Here is a 19,928-nt window from a genome sequence, read left to right on the forward strand (position 1 = left end):
TCTTTGTATGTGGTGCTGAGGATTAAACCTGGGCCGCACGCATGCCAGGCGAGCGCGCTACCGCTTGAGCCACATCCCCAGCCCAGGGCCCTTTTTATTTTGAGACAAGTTCTCACTAAATTGCTGAGGATTTTGCTAAGTTATTAAGACTGTCCTTGAACTTGCAAGCCTCCTACCTCAACATCCTGAGTCACTGGGATTACAGGCCTATGCCATCACACCTGTTTATAACCTGAATTTAATCATGAGGAAACATCAGGCCAATCCAAATTAAAGGACATTCTAAGAGATAATCGGCTGCTATTCAAAATGTCAAGAGAGACAAAGAAAGATAAGAATATTGCCCATATTAGAGAAGACAAAGGACTAAATGCAACATAGGATCCTGATTCATGGACCAGAAAGAAAACCTCAGTGGGACAACCATTAATAATACAACAGCAACATTAATTCGCTGCTTCTGATCATTACAGTCATGCTTGTTTAATGACAAAGACACATTCTGAGAAATGCATCATTGAGCAATTTCATTATTTAGCAAACATCATAGAGTGTACTTACTCAAACCTAGATGGTCCAAGTCAGTCACTCAATACAGTAGGTAAATATATACATACGTGTGTGGGTGTATGTAAAAACCTCCCTTTGGGGAGGTCTGCAGAGAAGTCTCTAAGACTTGCTATAAACCTCTTCTCTGCAGACCTCCCCAAAGGTCATGGAAAAACCCAAAGTGTGCTATCTCAGAGCAGCAAGCAAAGTCCAGGCAGCAAATTCAGGCATGTGGTCTTGTCCTCCAGCCCCTCACCCTGTCAGAGGATCTCTGTGGATAACTGCTCCCTGGTATGATGGCATGATGCCTGGGGAAAGTGGACCAGCAAAAAGGCAATGCTCCTGGCAGGAGGAATCAAGGCAGAGAAGGGGACAAGAGTTAAACAGCTCCTGACCAATCATCCAAAACCATCTTACAAAAAGCCTTTTCAGTGGTACGTGGTGGCACACACCTATAATCCCAGCAACTCAGGAAGCTGAAGCAAGACAACAACAAATTTTGAGGCCAGCCCAGGCAATTTAGTGAGACTCTGACTCAAAATAAAATTTTAACCAGGCAAAGAGGCACACATCTATAATCCAAGCAATTTGGGAGACTGAGGCAGAAGGATCACAAGTTTAAAGCTAGCCTCAGCAACTTAGCAAGACCCTGTCTCAAAATAAAAAAATAAAAAGGATGGGGATGTAGCTCAGAAGTTAAGTGCCCCTGGGTTCAATCCCTGGTACCAGAGACAGAGAGAGAGAGAGAGAGAGAGAGAGAGAGAAGAAAAAGAAGAGGAGGAGGAGGAGGAGGAGGAGGAAGACATAATTAATTAATTAAAAATAAAACAAAATTTTAAAAGCTGGAAATGTAGCTCAGTGATAGAAGACCCCTAGATAGGATTAATCCCTAGTACCATTAAACAAAAAAAAAAAAAAAAAAAGAGGAAGAAGAAGAAGAAGAAGAAAGAAGGTCTTATTTCCAGAGAACAGGAATCATGTCAGCCAGTCTAGTTGCTTGTGGTCACCCCATACCTTGCACAGCATCTGGCGTTAGTGGATGCTTTTTTGAATAAACATTTGTTACAAAAGAAAAAAAGAAGATAACATGGAATGGCAAAAAATGAAATTCATAATGCCAATGAACTATAGACAATGGATATGATGAATTTTATGTATCTTGTTACCAAAAAAATTGTTCAACTTAAAAATTAAAAACTTAAATTCAGTATATGCCTTTGATCCCATCATCAGTGTAAAAAACAACTTTCCTCCAGTTGAGGGGACCCACCATTCTAAGTGGGAAGAACAGGTGTGTATTCAAGAAGAGAACAGTTCCTATTAGCCACTCAGGCACTCTGGAGCTGAGGCAAGTTAACTTGATGCATTAAGAACCAACAAACCTACCAGAGGGTCCCACCACAAAAAGTGCAGCCTCAGGAGCTCCCTTGTAGTGAAGCCCAAAAGGTCTCAGTGGGAGAAGGACCCCTACCACCCAACAAATGGGCTGGCAACACTGATCAGTTAGCCGTTCCTTCCAAATGTCACCTGTTGCCCTGTGGCCCTAGCCATTTACAATTACCAGCAGGCTTGCCCATATGAAACAGCATTACTGAAGCAGACATTCTGCAGCCTGCAGCCAGAAGTACAGGATAGTACAGAATCTTATTCAAAAACACTGCTAAACACGAGTCTGCATCCTCCATTAAAAAGGAAGCTCCTTGTGGTAAGGAGGAGGGTAGCAGCCTGGCCTGGGCACCCTCAGATCCCCAGATGAGTACAAGGTCAAGGACAGGTAGACCAAGACCTGGGTTTGGGTAAAAAACATTTCTAAATTAAAAAGTGCTGGATGGATGTGGATGAGTCCTGAAACCAAATGAAAACCAGAGAATTTGTATCTCTATGTCTTGGAGGCTGCCTTATAGGTAACGTCAGCCCCGTTCTCAAAAAACCTTTGTCTCAAAAGGCTTTCAGGGCCCCTAACACCACAGAAAGCCCTCACAGGGAAGAAATGAGAGTCTTACCCAGTGTTAGGTGAGAAGGATGAATCGAAGGTCAGCTTCAGTCCACGTGCAAGCTGAACAAAAAAGAAATGTGCCACCAGGTTTAGTCACAGGGCAGGCTGGCAGGTGTGAATGAATGAAACCCACGTCCCTTCACAGGGGCTGTTACCTGATCTTCCACAGTGATCTCAGTGCCTAGTGTGTTGTCAGTGTTCCACTTCTCTGTAAACGTCAGGCCATATTCAGTCCACCTGTACTTGGTTTCCAGGCTGCCCGTCACTTTGGTGGTCTCCGTGTTGGCTGAGCCTGAGCTCGTAAATTCCTTCAAAAGAGAGGGAGAGTCACAACCTGCAGCCCACCATGTCCTGGGTACCACTCAGGCCATCATGCAACAGTTGAGACCTGGAGTGTGGGCAGGCGACAGCTAATCTCACAATTCAATTAGATCTTCAAAATGTACAGAGGCGTAAAAGAGTCTGTGCTACCTTGCTACCTCAAGGAGTTGTGGGGAATGCTTTGTCAGGAGACAGATTCCTTCCTCCCCTCTTACTCTTAAGTCAGGCCAAGAAGGCCTCCCTTCCCTCCTATCTCCTGCCTCATTCAGAGAAGAAGCAATGGGCTGAAGTTGACAGATTAAGTAATGAAGCCAAGGGCAGCAACTCAACCCAAATCTTCTTTCCAATCATGACTGCACACACAATCTAAAAGGGACTATATTAAGATTGTTTCTAAAAGAATTATATGGCATTAAACACAGGTTGATATTAAAATAAGAAATACAAGGAAGGGTCTGGGAGTGTGGTTCAATGCTTGCCTAGCATACTGGAGGCCCTAGATCTGATCCCTAATGTAAGAAGGAAAGAAGGGAGGGAGGGAGACAGAAAGGGAAGCGACAAGTGAAACCATTGCCATTTCCTGTATTAACAGCTGCTAAACGGGGGGCCTTTGGGCATAGTTCCCTGGACCACCCATTATACACAGATGCGATGAGTGACAACCTCAAAACCGACACAATCCAAAGAGGAGCTTTTGGTTCTGCCACTCAGCACAGGGTAGCTACCTGCCAATCAACAATAAATACCCATGTTCCATGTGAGTTGGATAACTTACCAATCCATTCTCAGATTTTGTTTTCAAATCGAGTTTGATTAATCCAAAGCCTAAAGAAAAAAGAAAACAGTAAACAGATTAAGTAATGAAGCCAAGAGCAGCGCCTCACTCATAGCTGTTTGGAAATGCTTTCTACAAGGAAGAACACGGAGGCCCTGAAGGCTGAGGGCCCAGCTCCTGCTGCTGGTGGCCTCCATGGAGCTCAGCAGCCATTGAACAGAGCAGAGAGGCAGGCACAGCCCACCTGGGCTCCACATGCACTCTTAGTGAGGCCTGAGAAAGGTGCCTGCAGCTGGCAGAGACAGTCACCAGGGTCTCGTGGGCACGACAGGCTATATTTAGAAGCTGCGCTCCACTGCAGCAGCATCCAGGGCTGCTCCTTGCTTGCAAGAAAAAATGAGAACATCTGCTTGTTAGCAGCAATCCACAAGCTGCCCCTACTGGGTACACAACCAAAACTGCTTCACAACCACAGAAAGCTGATCTCTTTTCCCAGACATAGAAGTTCTAAATAGTGGACCAACCCAGGTCTTCCACACTATTAAGGTAAAACTGCAAACATGCCAACTGGGTTTGTAGCTGAGGCGCCCCCTCCCTCCCAGCAGCACTTACCATAGCCCTTGGTGAAGACATCCCTGGCAGATTTGCCAAGATCGGCATACGTGGGAGGCACAGCCATCTTCTGCTGCAATAAAAGAACCACCAGTATAAATACATTGGTAATTATGGAAATTAGTTTACCATCAATAAAAATTATTAGACACAATTAACAACCAATAAAAATTATTCACCACTAAGAGTTTCAGGCACTGTATCCTCCCAGGTGTGGGCAGAGGAAGCATGTAAGGTCCTGTCCTTCACTTTGGGGCCAGAGTTGAGACACTCAGTAAATCTTTGTTGACAGGCCATCAGCCTCCTCTGGATATCCCCAGGACAGAGCACAGGCCCAGAACATAGTGGGAGTCGGTAAATTTTTGCTGAATGAATTATCTATCAAAGACACATTCCCATGAGCCAGCTATTTTACTGGATTGCAGGACTCTTGCCAATAAAACATATCTTCTTACAAAATGTCGGTTGCTAGGACATTAAATGCACTGAATAAAAATCAGTTTTTTATGATGACGTATTTCTATATGGTTCTGATTTTATTCAACCAACAAATATTACTGAGTACCTATTATGTACCAGAATGATCCTAACTTTATACAAAACTGGGGATTGAACCTAGGGCCTTGAGCATTCTAGCAAAATACCTACCACAATGAGCTACATTCCCAAACCTTAGGGGATCCTGCTTTTAGAGTCATGTTCCTCACAGAGAATAAAATAAGATCTAACTAATTAGGCAATCCCAACATGGAAAGAAATTCAGCCATATAATACAAAAAGAAAAAAAATTAATTTAAACAAAACTTAATTGCACTGCAGCATCACTTCATTTTAAAACCAACTATCTAAGCACTACTTGGGGGACTGGGGATGGAGCTTAATAATAGAACACCTGCTTAGTGTGTGTGAGGCCCTGGATTTGATCCCCAGCACAAATTAAAAAAAAAAAAAAAAAAAAAAAAAAAAGCACCATTTGGCTTGTTACATATCATAAAGTCAGTCAACAAATATTCATCAAGCATCTTGATGTTCAAGGAAAGAGAGTAACTTAATCTTTGCCTGAAAGACAGACAACACTACATCCCTGGAAGGCTATTATTTTTTTTTTGGGGGGGGGGGGGTACCAGGGATTGAACTAAAAGGCACTAGACCACTGAGCCACATCCCCAGGCCTATTTTGTATTTTATTTAGAGACAGGGTCTTACTGAGTTGCCTAGCACCTCGCTTTTGCTGAGGCTGGCTTTGAACTCTCAATCTCCTACCTTAGCCTCCCAAACCGCTGGGATTACAGGCATGCACCACAGCGCCTGACAGCCCTGGAAGGTTTTGCTTTGACAAGCTATGTACATAGAATTAAAATCCTAATCCAGAAAAGCCCACTCTATGTACCCCATCCAGGAAAAGAAGAGGTCATAAGAAAGCACCATTTCCCACACCTTCTCCATCCCCCAAATTATTACAGAATAGTAGTCTCATTAACCTGAAGGTCGGTTCCGTTCACTTTTAAAAACATTATACCTAATTTATCAAACTGAATCTGCATATAACCCATCTGAAATTACACATAATATGTATGTAGTTACACAAATAAACACATTCATGGCATGTTCCTGGGGAGCAGGAACCCACTGAGAAGGGGTTCAAGTGATCCCAGGGGAACAAGATCACAACTAGAAGCTGCATTCCTGACCAAGGCCTTCACTCCAGAGACACTGCCGAGAGCCCACTGAAATGCTGGGTACACTGCAAAAAAAAAAAAAAAAGACTATACACCTCCACAATTTTAAATCATGAAATTGTGGTCCAGGCCCTATTTTATTTTTTTCAGAAGCTTTGCTAATTTTGTCCCAGCTCACTTATGTGTCACAGCAGAGAAGAGCAGTGAGCTGTGTTTACTCTGTCCTATTTTTGCTGCTGCTGTTATTTCTTGCACATGAACAGGCTGGAACCCTGGGTCAGAGCACAGAGAAGAGGGGAGGAGATCCAGTTCAGGCTACCCCTACTGGCATTTTCAGGTCTGAGGAATCCCCTCCTGCCACTTGTTCTTTCCTCCCAACTAATCCTCTAGGGACATCAACCCCAGGGTCACACCAGGAACCACATACCAAGACCTCAAGACATACTACCTGCCTAACCACAGCACAGATAAGCCTGGCCCCTCCCAGGAGAAGCCAATGCAAAACAGTCCTAGATTGAAAGCAGGGGTAATAGGGCCCCAAGCAGACTTGCAGACATCTTGGCAAAGGACCCAGAACATTCTCCATCCCTGCCAGGGTTAACAAGCCAGTGGACAGAGCACCTCCATTTGGTGTTATTGCTCTGTGGATGGGCCTGGGAAGAGGAGGAATGTCCAGTGGTGGTATCTTGGGTCATCTAAATCCCTCCAGCACCTCAGCACCCAGGGTCTTCCCTCTACTCTTCCCTGGCCCCACAGGGGAGACCCTCCAGGACCTGCCTGACAGACACAGAGGCCTTTGCATCTGGACTGGTATCTTCCTCAGGGAAAAAGGCAGAACTCTCATCATTTAATGCTCCCCAAATACCCTCTCTTATCACTTAATCCCCAAAACCCAACAGGCAAAGCCACCCATCAAAAAAACACTCCACCCACAGCAAACATCAGCCTAAAAGCCTGAGGTTGCTAAGGAGATTACCAGGCAAGGACAAGGGGGTCGGGAAGGCAGAGCTCAGAAGAGGGACCCTTAGGAGCTCAAATAAAGCCAGCCCTCCCAGGGCTATGGGCTCCCTTCCTTGAAGTCCTGCAACACTTCCTTTATTTGATACCAGATGTATGTAAGTGAAGTTGCCAGTTAACTAAAACACAACCCCAAGTGCCAACACTCCATGTTAACCATTTCTGGATGCACATCACTTCCCGGTCTGCTTAAACACAAAATAATGGAGCATAACACCCCCATTCTATGCCCTCAGGCAGGCACGCTCCCCACTCAGGTAGGGGTGCCCCATGCTTAGGCATACTCCCCAGCACAGCACCTTTCAGGGAGGACTGCTAGCTGGGCAGTCAAACCCACTCCTGAACCTGAGAACTAAAGGATGGCTCGCCCCTTCACTACCCCCACCAGCCCCACTGCTAGGTAGCTATAGCTTCCTCTCTGCCTTTTGTGCACCCACACCCCCTCCTGTGCTTCATTATTTGACAGGATTAAGGAAGGCCCTGAGACAGATAGCCCTGCCTCTCCCAGAGCTCAGCCTTCTTACAATTATGAAGAAAACACCCATTTTTATATGAGTCTCAGAACCCACTTCAGAGACAGTTTTATGGCAGATATAATGATCTGCATAATGATCTTTCTTTAGGCTAAGACTAGATAGAGAAGGGAGCATACAGCTTTCTCACTTAACCCTGTGAGGTGCTGGCTTTGAGGTTGAACCCTGGCCCTGACCCATCCCTGCCTTTCCCACCCAGACCTGTTCCCAGTTACTATCTGTGCAGTTTACCAATGCACACTGTCTCTCATGCACAGCTGTCTTTGCAGCATCTGCCCCACATGCCTCCAGAAGCCCAGCCTCTAGAGGCCAAGCAGGAATCAGAGCAGTCTGATGCAGGCCAGGCAGCCAGCCCTGCACAGAGAAAAAGAGAAAGCAGCCTGGGGTAGACAGGACCACACTTCTCTGCCTGGACAAGGGCTTCTGGGCAGAACCGGGAGCTTCACACCCATGACGGAACAGGAAACAGAAGGCTGGGCAAGGCAGGGTATGCAGACCTGCCTGCAGTCACTGATGACTTTGAGAATGACCAGCAATGCACACCAGAGACAGTAGTCCCTAGTTCCCCTCCACAGCCTGTCAGCTTGCCTACCCAACCCTTCCCTGGCTGACCTTGAACAAATTATGCAAGCTCCACTCCAGCTAAGGAATGTAAATCCAGCCATACTGGAAGCACAAGAGGGGAGGGATAGTATATCACCCAGCATAACACACTTACATAACCTCCATCTTGGGGGGACACATCCTCCCTGACTCATCAGCTGCATGTCAGTGGTAGCTGCTCTGCTCACCGTGCCCCTACCTCCCCACACTTATCCCCAAATCACACCTTTGAACTCGAAGTACCTCAAAGTCCACCATGCATAAATATCCAAATTATGGAAAAAGCTAGATGTAAATTATTCCAAGGCCTGGCACAAGATAGGTATTCATTATAAATTATGTTTAATGAGTGAATGAGCAATGAACATCTAAGAATTACTGTACGCCAGGCCTGAAGGCACACACCTGTAGTCCCAGCTACTTGGGAGGCTGAGGCAGGAGGACTGGATGAGTGCAGGAGTTAGAGGCCAGCAGGGCAACAAAGCAAGACCTTGACTCAAAAACAACAGCAAAAAAGCAATATAGTAAGGGTGATAGGGATAGAAACTTAGTATCTAATAATTGGGACTAAAGATATTACAATGTAACCAGAAAATAGGAGCTCCCTGTTCAGGGCAGCTGCAGCACCCTGAGTGGAGAGAGGAAGAGACTGGACTGGCACCCTGCACACACCTGCCTTAACCAAGGCCTAAGGACAGTTAAACCCAAGGTGAGCAAGTGCCTTCAGAAGTGAGAATCAGACACTTATGGTCTCAAAACCAAGCACAGTCCAATTGCCAAGCGGCAATTGGCAAAACTGTAAATGATACCCAATGTTGGTGTGGAAGTCATTCCTGTTCACACCGAGTGTAAATACTAGAGGTACACTTTTTTGGAGGGCAATTGCTGAGCAATAAACTCAGCATTAACCCTAAGTGCCAATTCCACTCCTAGGAACCCACCAAAGTAGTATCCAATGCAGTCAAAGGTGTGCACAAGAGGATGCACACACATTACTGGTAATGCAAAACCAGAAGCAACCTAAATGTCCATCAACAGGGAAACATAAGAACAAAATTCGTTTTCACAAGTTCATACTTGCTAAAATAAGGAGAACCACTGTGATCATTGAAAATAATGAGGTGGATTTATATATGGTGACACAGTCACCTAAAACACAACTGAATTAAAAAAAAAAAAAACAGTCACAAAATTTCTAATTCCTCATAATGAAGGGAAATCCTTTTTATGTACACGTCTCTACATTCATGAATTTTGAACGGCAGGAATGTGTGGAAAGGTACAAGCCATCCTAAGGGTGGTAGGGATAGAAACTTAGTATCTAAGCTTGGGGAAAGTATGGAGTTCAAAGAGGACTTTCATTATTCTACTTCATTATTTAAATTGTTTGCGTACATTGATAATTTTAAAAGCCAAAATGTTCCAACAGGTTGTTGCAAGTAGAGATGCCAGAGGAAAAATTATGTAGACAATGTCCACACTGAGAATATATTCAAACTATACTGAGATGGTAGGGTTATCAGACAAAGTCTACAGGAGATTCCACTCCCAGGTGACCACCAATGGCTTGGCCACATTGCCCAAAAGCAGAAGTGGGACAAAGCTCCTCGTGTGCATGAGAATCCCCCAGGGCAAGCAGACCCCAATCCTCCTGTCTTCCCACCCCCAGCCTCTGGTTGTCCGCATGCAAGATGGCCCCAAATGCCAACAAGAAGAAGAGGCTCACTTCCTGCACCAAGCACCTCTTAGAACCCCTACCTTGACATATGCTCATTTCTCAGCAGATCCTCCCCCAGAAGGATCCAGGCAGGTGACCCTCGGTGCCCTCAGAGAGCCAAGAATGACTGCAGTGGTTAAAGCAGGGAGTGGGGTGGCTGTGGGTCCCCAGAGCTCAGCCAGGAATAGCTGGGAGAAGTCCCTTGAACACAGGTTAACAGCCCAGGGGGTTAAGACTCCACCTCCAAAGACAAAAGGGCACCAGGGGGAGGAACCACAAACCAGGAGCTACCCTGCCATGGCATTTCCCAGCCCATTCAGTTGTCCACAGGGCACAGTGACTACAGAAAGGCTGAGCCTGGCAGAAGATAGCCAGGATATTAATAAACCCAGGTCCACACCCCAGTCAGGTACCCTGTGCCCTGCCCGCATATTTGTTAAACTTCATTAAACTCTTACTGGCTGAGTGACCTTGGACAAGCCACTTCCGCTCACAGGTTTTCATACTGCTCATCTATAGAATGGGGGCTAATGATGGAGCCCCCTGAAGGGAAGTGTTCCAAGGAATAAGTGAAATAGATGGAACACTGAGTGTCTGGCACAGGGAGAAGACTCAATGATGGTGGTGACATGATCTATTATACTAGATCCTCTTTGCTCCTCCAGATATACTTTTCTCCATCCCATCCTGCTCTGTGCCCAGAGCTGATCATTACGGACTGTTATCAATGGGTTTATGGTTGGGTTCACCAAAAGTGAGGCACATGCAGAAGATGGGAGTTCAGGGGAGAGTGGGATCAGGTCCTTGACCCCCAGGTTCCCTCCCTTCCTGGCCTCAGGTGGATAGCAACTGCTTTCTCCTGCCCAAAAGCAGAGCCCCTGACAGGGAGCCCCTCCCGCTGAAGGCCTCAAGTTGTTAACAGATCCAGGGGTACCCCCCTTGTGGGTATCCTATACCCTGCCCACCTATCTGCAAGTGATCCCCTCATTAAACTCTCTCCGATCACCATGTGGAAATGTGCGTCTGATGCCTGCTAAAACAGTGACCAACACAACAGTCAAAATCAACATTATCATCCCAGGAATCCGCTCAGGAAGAGACAGCAGGGAAAAGACTTTGGCCATTCCAGCGCAATAAGCCTACAGAAGGGGCATCAGACCCACTGGGATTAGATTAGACCAACAAGACTTTGTCCCCACCCTGGGGACCAGGAAAAACAACTTCCCAGCACAAGGTAAGCCTAGAGGCCAGCTCTGAAAGCCAGAATGTTGGGGGGATAGATCATACTCAGGAGCCTCCCCTCAACCCCCACGTACAGCACTCTCTCTCCAGGAAGTGGCAGCCCAGGGAACATTCCCCGCTTCCAGATGCTGGCAAAGCCAAGGCTCTGTGCTCTGGTGGCAGGTTTGTGTTCTCAAAGCAGCTGCCCTCCCCCTCCCTCTCCCCCTTCCACAACAGTCGCAGAGGGCAGCCCAGCTTTCCAGGCGTTGCTTCTATTTTAAAACACGCTGGAAGCTAGGCCACCAGTTTGGCCTTCCAGGAGACACAGGAAAATGTAGCTGACTAGGAGACAGCTGCCTACTCACCCACCCACCAAGGGAAGAAGGCCTGGGCTGGCGGCAAACACAGCAGGATCCAGGGTCCAGGCACACCAGGCACTCCTGCCTGATTCAGGCACCTCATTCCTCTGGAGCCTTGCTCCCGGTTTGGCCCACTGGGATTACACAGACTGCATTTGGGACAGGTAGTAGCCTCGGGAGTCAAAAAGACCCAAGTCTCAATCCTATTCGGCTAGTTTCTAGGTGTGTGACCTTGAGCAAGTCAACACCTCTGTGACCTCACTCTTCTTCAGCTTTAACATGGGGAAAGAGCACCTGGCTCAGCATCATTCAGAAACACATTAGTTTGTTAATATAAAGCACTCACTCTCATAGCTCATTCACATCAAGCTTGCAACAAACACAGCTAATGTTTTATTACAAGTTACATTTTGTAAATTTCTTATTATAATAATGGCTGCTGAGCATGTTGCCAAAAAATCACCCTGAACCACAGGGTCCAGAGTTCTCCCTGGCCATAAAGAGGCATTGTTTAGCTGAACACTGTCGAGCCAGGTCCTGGAAGAAAGCCTCCTGCCTCAACCCACGGAACACTGACCCTTCTAAAAGACACCAGTACCACTGTCCTTGCCACAAACAGGGGTGACCTGACCATTGTCCACTGCTGCCTGGCTTGCACTCAGTCACGCACAAGCTCACTCCAATTGCTGTGAAAGAATAACATCTCCCATCCGAACAGCAATTTCTAATTTTCAACAAGCGTTCATGTCTATTAGCTCCTTGAAATGGCCCCTGGAGCAGGGACGACAGTGTGAGAACACCTGCATGGAACACCACCCTGCTCACCTGTGTGACACTTACCTGTGCCCAAGCTTCTTGACCAGTGAAATGTCAACAACAGAACCTCTCTCCCAGGGTTGTAAGGAGGTGAACTCAATGTCATAGAACATACATACATCCCCCAGAAAGGCACTGAGCAGACTCTCAACAAACAAAGTGACAATGATAATCATACTTTTGCAGCAGAGAAACTGAGGCACAAGACAGTGATTTAGCCTGTACTAGACCCTATGGCTCATTTTGGACCTGTTTTGCAAACTCAGGTTGCTCTCTCTGTTTCTTTCCAAACCAGTTGTGAGTAAACAGCATAGATTCCCTCTACCCCTACCCACTTTAAAATAAAAAAAATATGCCCACACCCAGCTGAAGGTCCTCCTGCTGACTCTTAGTGGATCCATAGGAGCCCGGAGGATCCCAAGACCAAAGTCTGCAGATCCTTGGGGCATCCCGAGAGGCTGCCTCCTGGCTTGGGCCACTTCTCAGCCACACATGCGCCTCTAGGTCACTACCACCAAAGACATCAGACTACAGGAAATTCTATCAAAGTGAACTTCAGTGCCTCAGGTGGGGGATGATGCCCCTGATCACCACCAGCCTAGAGTTCAGAGTCCACATGTGCTTATTATCCAGCAGGGCCAGAGGCCCAATGTACCTCCTCACTGTATGGTCCCCCTGAGTCCAAGCTTTCTGTGCTACCAATAGCACCTGCCTATAGCCCAACTCTAGAATAGCAGAAATAAAACAAAGTAATCAATTGTGAGCAGTAACTCCCCTGAGCCAGGCATGTTACTCTGGACAAAGTTGGGCAGAAGACATCAACCCACCCACCATCAGAGAAGGAAAGGGCACCAGGCCCATAGCTGTGGATAGAAACCCACTCATCCATGTCACCCTGCCTTCAAGCCTAGAAACATCAGTTCAACAAGTTTCCCATGGGACTTGGGATGTCAAGGAATGAAAATCAAGTGTTTAAAGAAGTTTTTTCAAATCAGAAAAGTTTTGCCTCCCACAAAATGCTCTAGGCTGTTCATACCACAATAGTTCTTCAAATATTTACGACTCTCTACTAGGCAAGACTATTTTCTGTGAGTGCGATAGCTATGTTCATCAAAAGGATGTCCAGGATCAATGGACTATGGCTTGGGTCTTCAGCCCCTACATAGGCCCATTCAATAATTCCAAGAATACTTAATGTCACCTACTATATGCTATGTGCTAGAATAATAAAAAACAACTCTTTCAATAAAGGTGGATACAAAGAGTGCATTGACTCCCACAGACCCTCTGAAGAGCCTACTGTGTGCCAGGTAGCATAAGTCTGACCCTCTAGGAACTGTCAGTCCAGAGCTGGATGGAGAAAAAGAAGGCTGGCCCTGGGTAATTTGCCCTAACCTTTGCAACAGCAGAATATTAGGCAAAAGAGGAGCACTTTCTCCTATCTCCCCTGGTGAAGGGAGGCTGATGGAGGGGACTTCAGGTGAGAGAGACCTAGGTGAAACTTGTCTGTTCCTGCATTCAAGGCCTGCACATGCAAACTTACTGCTCCAGTCTGACCTTGTCATTTGCAAACTGAACAGGATTTTTCATGAATTATCCTGAAAGTTATCTGTATACAAATTCTTGATGCTAATACAGCAATAATGTTTACAATAACGGAGCTACATTTATTGAATCCCTTTCAGAATACCACATGGAGCAAAATGGTCTGTGGGGGATGGGCTAGATCCTCTTCAAAAGTCTCAAGGGTAAATGTCAGGGTTTCTATGGTGGCCTTGTGCACACTAGGCACTGTTCTGAAGGCATCAACTCATTTTATTTTTCCTCAGAACCTAGGGAAGGAGAGTAGAATTGCTCCCATTCTACAGATAACAAAACTGAGGTTTGGTATCTTCCCAGCTCTATGACCTTGGACAAATCACTAGGGCTGTGGGCCTCAAATCTGAAGTCGGCTCAGAACCAGTTTTCCTAAATGCAGAGTTGCAGTTGCCGAATGAATGAGCCACCGAGTCAGAAATTCCTTCTAAGGACAAGGAGGCCACATTGCTTCCCGGAGGATCTCGTTTCCGAGGCCAAACCTACTGCCCAGGCCCGAGTCCTGGCGTCTGAGGCCTAAGTCGACTCTCCGTTCCGCCCGGGAAGGCGCTGGCACGCGCTGGAGTTGCCGGGCGCCAGCTTCTTCGGGCGTGGGCCGACCGGAGCGTGTAGGACCGGGGGCTCCGGGGCACGTCACAGGAGTTCATTCCTGCGGCGGCATCTTGGCCCACACAGATCCGGGGTCCTGGATCAAGAAGCGTGGGAGTCGGGAGGGTCCCCACCGGACCGACACTGACAGGATCGAGAGCCAGAGGGCGCAGAGAGCCAGAGGAAGGTCACCTAGACCCGAGGCCGGCCTGTGCCTCCACGCGGTGGCCCATGCCCTTCCGCCCGCAAGTCCGGCTGGGCTCTCGCCCCCAGCCGCTGGCGCCTCTGGACCCTAGTTCTCTCGCTCCTCAGCCAGGACCCTCTCGGTGTCCACCCGCCAGGACTTCTCTGCCTGCTGCTGACCAGGCAGGCCCGCGCTGGCCGTCCCTGCTCTCTTCCCCGGACCGTGCTCTTAGGCCCTTCGTCCTCGCCCGCTCCTCCCGCCAACGCCTCCCTCTCAGCTCCCCAGGAGCCCGGCCCGCGACCCGGGGCGCAAGCAGAGCCCAGGCCCTTTTCTGCTGCGCCTACCTCGGAGGCGGTGGCGTCGGGAGCTACGGAAGCGGTGGCGGATACAGCCCGGGATGCGGCGCAGAGGAACCGAGGGGAGCGAGCTGCGGGGCCGAGGGCGGGGCCCTGTGGACAGCGGCGGCGCGGACCCGCCCCGGCCCTGCGCGCCCAACCGGGCAAGCTCCGCCCTAGGCCACGCCCCGGGCAGCGCCCCGGTGGGGCCTGGGTCCCTTCCCTCCCGCCAGCCGCGCTCTTACCCTTCTGGTTCGCTCTGAGCCCGCAGCGAACGCAAGAGCCTGCAGAAGTGTGCGGGCGCGCGTAAGGGCCTGCGTGCGCCCGGGCACGGAGCGACCGAGAAGCGTGAGACTGACGTGCGCGTGGTGTGTGCGTGCGCGGGGACACGCGGGTCATTGCCGGAACCTCGGGCCGGGTGGAAGCATTTGGGTAGGGGAGGGGGATCTTCCGGGTAGCTGAGCGGTGCCGTGGGTTTCCCAGAGCTGGAAAGGCGCGGGGTTCCTTTGCCTAGGATTCGGTCTTGGAAACGGAGACCTCCTCTCCGGAGTTGATGGGGCGGCTGGCTCTGGAACAGGTCCGCGCCTGGGTGGACTAGGTGGCCCCGGTGCTCCGGTAGCAAAGTCCGCGCGAGTGTAAGTCGGGCTCCGAGTGTCTGAGGTCAGTCCACGTCTAGCCGGAACACTGGGCCCCCGAGGCGGTGCAGTATTGAGCTGGTGGCCACTGTTGCTCTGCACTCCAGGATCTGGACACAATGTTTCCGGTGCCTCAAACCCGCCCGCGTGCATCAGCTTTTAAATGGCAAAGAAAACTCCCCAGTGCGCCGAGTTTGCCCTGCAAATACCTCACTAAGATAAGGTCACGCCGGGTCCGCTGGCCAGCAGAGAGCCTCTCAGGGACCCCTGTCCCGCCAGGACCTGTGTAAAGTGGACTATCACCTTCTCCCTGCTAGGCCTAAGCTGGGGGCCTGGTTCATCATTGTCCCCATTGTCCCGCGCCAGACCACCTGAAGCCTGCTTAGAGGATTAATGAATTCTAGGATGAATGAAGATTCTGCACACCCTTGGCCTTGGACCAACGACTTACTTAAGGCCCCGTGGAAGAGATGCCAGGTTGCAGAATCAGGACATTTGCTCACAGCCAGCTGTAACTAAAGAAGTAGGTAGCAGGGACATTGGCAGAGACAGTCAGGGTAGGCTTCTGGATGGAGGTGGCAGATGAAATGGGAAAGTGACCACCGGAGTTAGAAATGGTGTTAAGGGCCAAGGATATGGCTCCGTGGTAGAGCACCCCCACGCTCAATCCCTAATTCAAGAAGGAGGAATGACGCTCCAATGCAGAATGCTGAGAAAAGGGAACTGAGGAGGGGAGGGCAGATGTATGCTCAGAATCAGGATGTGGTGTGTAATTCCAAATTGGCTAGGAGTATGTGTAGTAAGTGGAACCCTGGGTTTGATCTTCAGCACCCCTCAAAAAAATTTTTTTAAGCAAAAACAGATCCTAGGGAGCAAAAAATAAATAGATGATTTGCCTCCCAAGCCCATGAGCCGCCCCATCTCTGAGGACTTCCTGCTTCCCAACCTGGGGTCTTCTGCCGCACACAAAGGCCCAACCACTCCCAGAGACTGGCAAGCAGGGAAAGCTGCTGAGTCACTCAAGAGCGCAGTAAAGCTAGAGTTTAGGAGGACAGGGCCCGAGGGAGGGAGCTCAGCCCTGCCACAGCCACCACTACCAGTGCTGCCCAGTTGTGAGGCTGGGAGAACCATCCTCCTGCCCTTCCAGCATCACCTGAAACCTGCTTTAAGATCCCACACCTGGAGGACCCCCCAGGCCTCTCCTAATCTCAGCTGCTGTGGGTGCTATTTTGGGATTAACCATGGATGCCCTCTGAGACACTCTGTGTGACCCTGGGAAAAACTCTGGCCTGGCGGAGTCTCAACTTCAGAATGTTGGTATAATTTAAAAATGGGACAGATGAAGAGCAAGCACTCATAAACTGTGAAGGAAATCAACTGGGGGCCCAAGGAGACCTGGAAGCTCTGGGGTTGGAATCTAATCAATGGCACTACAACTTGACTCGGACCCCTCTCCTGGCAGCCCTGAAGGAATGGGGAGCAGGCAGCAATTTATACCAGATTTGCCACCACCACCACACCCTCAGTGTCCCCTCCACTCGGTTTGCCACAGCTAATTGGGCTGTGGGTGGACACTCGACCCATGCTGAGCCAGTCAGATCCTCCCTCGAAAGTCTGAAAGAAGAAACCCAAAGTGAGATAGTAGGGGAAAGTCCTGGAGCCTCACTACCCTCAGGCAGTCCTGAGTCTGTTATGTGTGTTTCCGTGTTGCTTGACCTTGAAATAGCTAAGGAAACCAACAGAACAGAAAAAGGAACAACTCCAGGAGAGGGGAGGTGGCTCTGGAGCCCTGTGTCCTGAATGGCCCTGTTCTTCCAGCACTTGGGTTTGCCTGTGTCATTTTAATAACCCAGCTTCAGCTTGACCCAGCTACAATGAATCCCTGAGGAGGACTCTTGGGTGGCACTGAGTGGACGAAGGACATTTGTGGGGACAGGTTAGTCCCACCTGCAGTTTTTTGTTTTCTTGTTTTGTTGGTTGGGTGTGGGGGTGTTGATTCTAATTCACCTTCCCAGTCCACAAGCTATGATGGGGCCTAACCAACTAGAGCTCCACATTGCCCTAGCTACAGGGAGGAACCAGTGAGACTGGATGAGAGTTCCTGGGACTGATGAAATAAAGATTTTTCTTAAAAATAGAACCAGCCCTTAAAAAAGAGGCAGAGATCAGATCATGTATATATCATGCTCCTGGATCTAGCCATATCTTAGTCTTGCACTTTCCAGCCCTCTGAACCAAGAGATACCTTTTTTGCCTTGTCTAGTTTGGATTGGGTTTTCTTACAGGTCCTATCTGCCTTTCAAATAGAACAATGTACAACATCCAGAAAAGAAAAAAAAAAAAAAAAAAAACAGTTTTTATTGTTGTTGTTGTTATTGGGAGTGGGTAGGTTTGGGGAGTTTTGTTTGTTTGTTGCAATACTGGGGGTGGAACCTAGGGGCACCTAACAACTAAGCCATATCTGCAGCTCTTTTTATTTTCTATTTTGAGACAGGGTCTTGCTAAGTATCTCTGAGCCTTGCTAAATTGCTGATGCTGGCTTTGAATTTGCAATCCTCCTGCCTCTGCCTCCTCTGTCGCTGGGATTACAGGCTTGGGCCATTACTCCCAGCCATAATCTATTTTTCAAAGAGGAAAATATTTTACTTATAAATGGCATCAATTATTTGTTTTATAAAGCTCAATTGTCATAAAATTTAAGCTCTTTAACTATTTTCCAGTGAACTCTTCAGACTTCAGATTAAGTAGGGGAGTTAGGATTTATGGGCCCTACCTTAGACCCTGACATTCATCACCCAGGGAAAGAAGAATCCACCAGCCTTCCAGATTCTGAGTGACATAGAAGGTGGTCATCCACAGGTTAAACAGGATGGAAACCATCCCAAGATAAGCACAATAAAATATTCGTAAGCACTGTGGGCCACTCCTGTAATTCCAGCAACTCAGGAGGCTGAGAGAGGAGGATCTCTACTTCAAGTCCCGCCTCAGCAACCTGGCAAGACCCTATCTCTCTCTCTCTCTCTCTCTCTCATACACACACACACACACACACACACACGCACAAGGCTTGGGGTATAGCTCAGTTGGTAGAGTGCTTGCCTAGCACGTGCAAGGTCCTGGTTTTGATATCTAGTGGTGTGGAGAAAATAACTTTTACATATCTAAAATAATGAAGAATTTTAAATCTAAAAAAAAAAAAAAAAAAATCCTAACATTATATCCATGTTTTTTAAAAGTCTCACACACTTGCACACAGAGAAGTATTGAAAAGAAATGCATTTCATATTAATGAAGTATTTATAATATTATAATTAAGTGGTGTTTCATTTTATGAGATTATAAAAGATTTTTTCCCCTTTGGCTCTTTTTGTATTTTCCAAATATTCTTTAATGAAGACATAATGCTTTTATTATTTAGAAAAGAAGAACTTTTTTTATTTTTAAGAAAGTCAAATGGGATTCTTAAAGAGAGGCTGTAAATGGATAGAATCCTTCTAGAAGGTCTCTAGGCAGTATACTTTTCTCCCCTTCTGTCCTGCTGCTGGGAATCTATGCTATGGCAATAGTCTTAAATATAAGGGATGCCGGCTGCAGCAAAATGTAGCAGGGTCAACAGTCTGGTCTTCAGTTTGAGCAATCTGAAGCAACTCCTTATACAGCTTTGAGGAAAGATGGTTACAAAGATTTCCTGTGGGGAAATCTTTCTGTTACAACCTTAATGGAAAGGGGACAAAAACCAAACCTATACATATGTAACATATTCATCTCAATGAGTTTACAGATAAGTAAACATCCTTGAAAACACTGCAACAAGACAATAAAGAAAAGTCATAAAGTACTGGGGCTGTAGCTCAGCCATGGAGGCTTGCCTAGCAAGTGGGAGGCACTGGGTTCGATTGTCAACACCATGTAAAATAAATAAACCACATAAAAATAAATTTTAAAAGGTCTATCAACAACTAAAAAAAGAGAAAGAAAAGTCATAAAGATGCCTATCACCTCCCACAGTCTCTCCCTGACCTTGTTTTTTTGTTTGTTTGTTTGCTGTAAGAACACATTAGATGTACCATCTCAACTATTTTAAGCTTGCAATACAGTATCCTTAGCTATAGGCACAATGCTACATTGTAGATCTTTAGATCTTCAGAACTTATATATATCCTGCACAATTGAAACTTTGTGCTCTTTAACCAGTACCTTCCTGTTTTCTTTTGCCTGTGCCCCCACCACACCTCACCCCACCAGACTCCTGGAAACAGTCATCCTACTTATTCTCTGCCCTTATGAGTTTGACTTTTCTTTAGGCTGGCTCTCACTGTGTTGCCCAGGGCTGGCCTCCAATTTGTGATTCTCCTACCTCAGCCTCCTGAGTAGGTGGGATTACAGGCGTGG

General features: G+C 47.6%; 1 protein-coding gene across 2 annotated transcripts in view; it reads right to left on the reverse strand.

Annotated features, from left to right (window-relative positions):
- Positions 1 to 15,028, reverse strand: part of Vdac1 (voltage dependent anion channel 1) — a 28,916-nt gene extending 13,888 nt beyond the window's left edge. Inside the window, exons 1-5 of one of the 2 annotated variants that reach the window (XM_076856471.2) lie at positions 14,911 to 15,028; positions 4,254 to 4,323; positions 3,642 to 3,691; positions 2,701 to 2,853; positions 2,553 to 2,605 (exon numbers count right to left, since the gene is read on the reverse strand). In XM_076856471.2, coding sequence (XP_076712586.2) covers positions 2,553 to 2,605; positions 2,701 to 2,853; positions 3,642 to 3,691; positions 4,254 to 4,320 — 323 coding nt within the window. In that variant the 5' untranslated portion in view covers positions 4,321 to 4,323; positions 14,911 to 15,028. Of the gene's footprint in view, positions 1 to 2,552; positions 2,606 to 2,700; positions 2,854 to 3,641; positions 3,692 to 4,253; positions 4,327 to 14,910 lie in introns of both variants that reach the window. The other variant, XM_076856470.2, reaches the window with a different exon arrangement.
- Between the last annotated feature and the right edge of the window lie 4,900 nt (positions 15,029 to 19,928).

Source organism: Callospermophilus lateralis, chromosome 5, assembly GCF_048772815.1.
Source record: "Callospermophilus lateralis isolate mCalLat2 chromosome 5, mCalLat2.hap1, whole genome shotgun sequence".
In the NCBI taxonomy this organism is placed as follows: Eukaryota; Metazoa; Chordata; class Mammalia; order Rodentia; family Sciuridae; genus Callospermophilus; species Callospermophilus lateralis.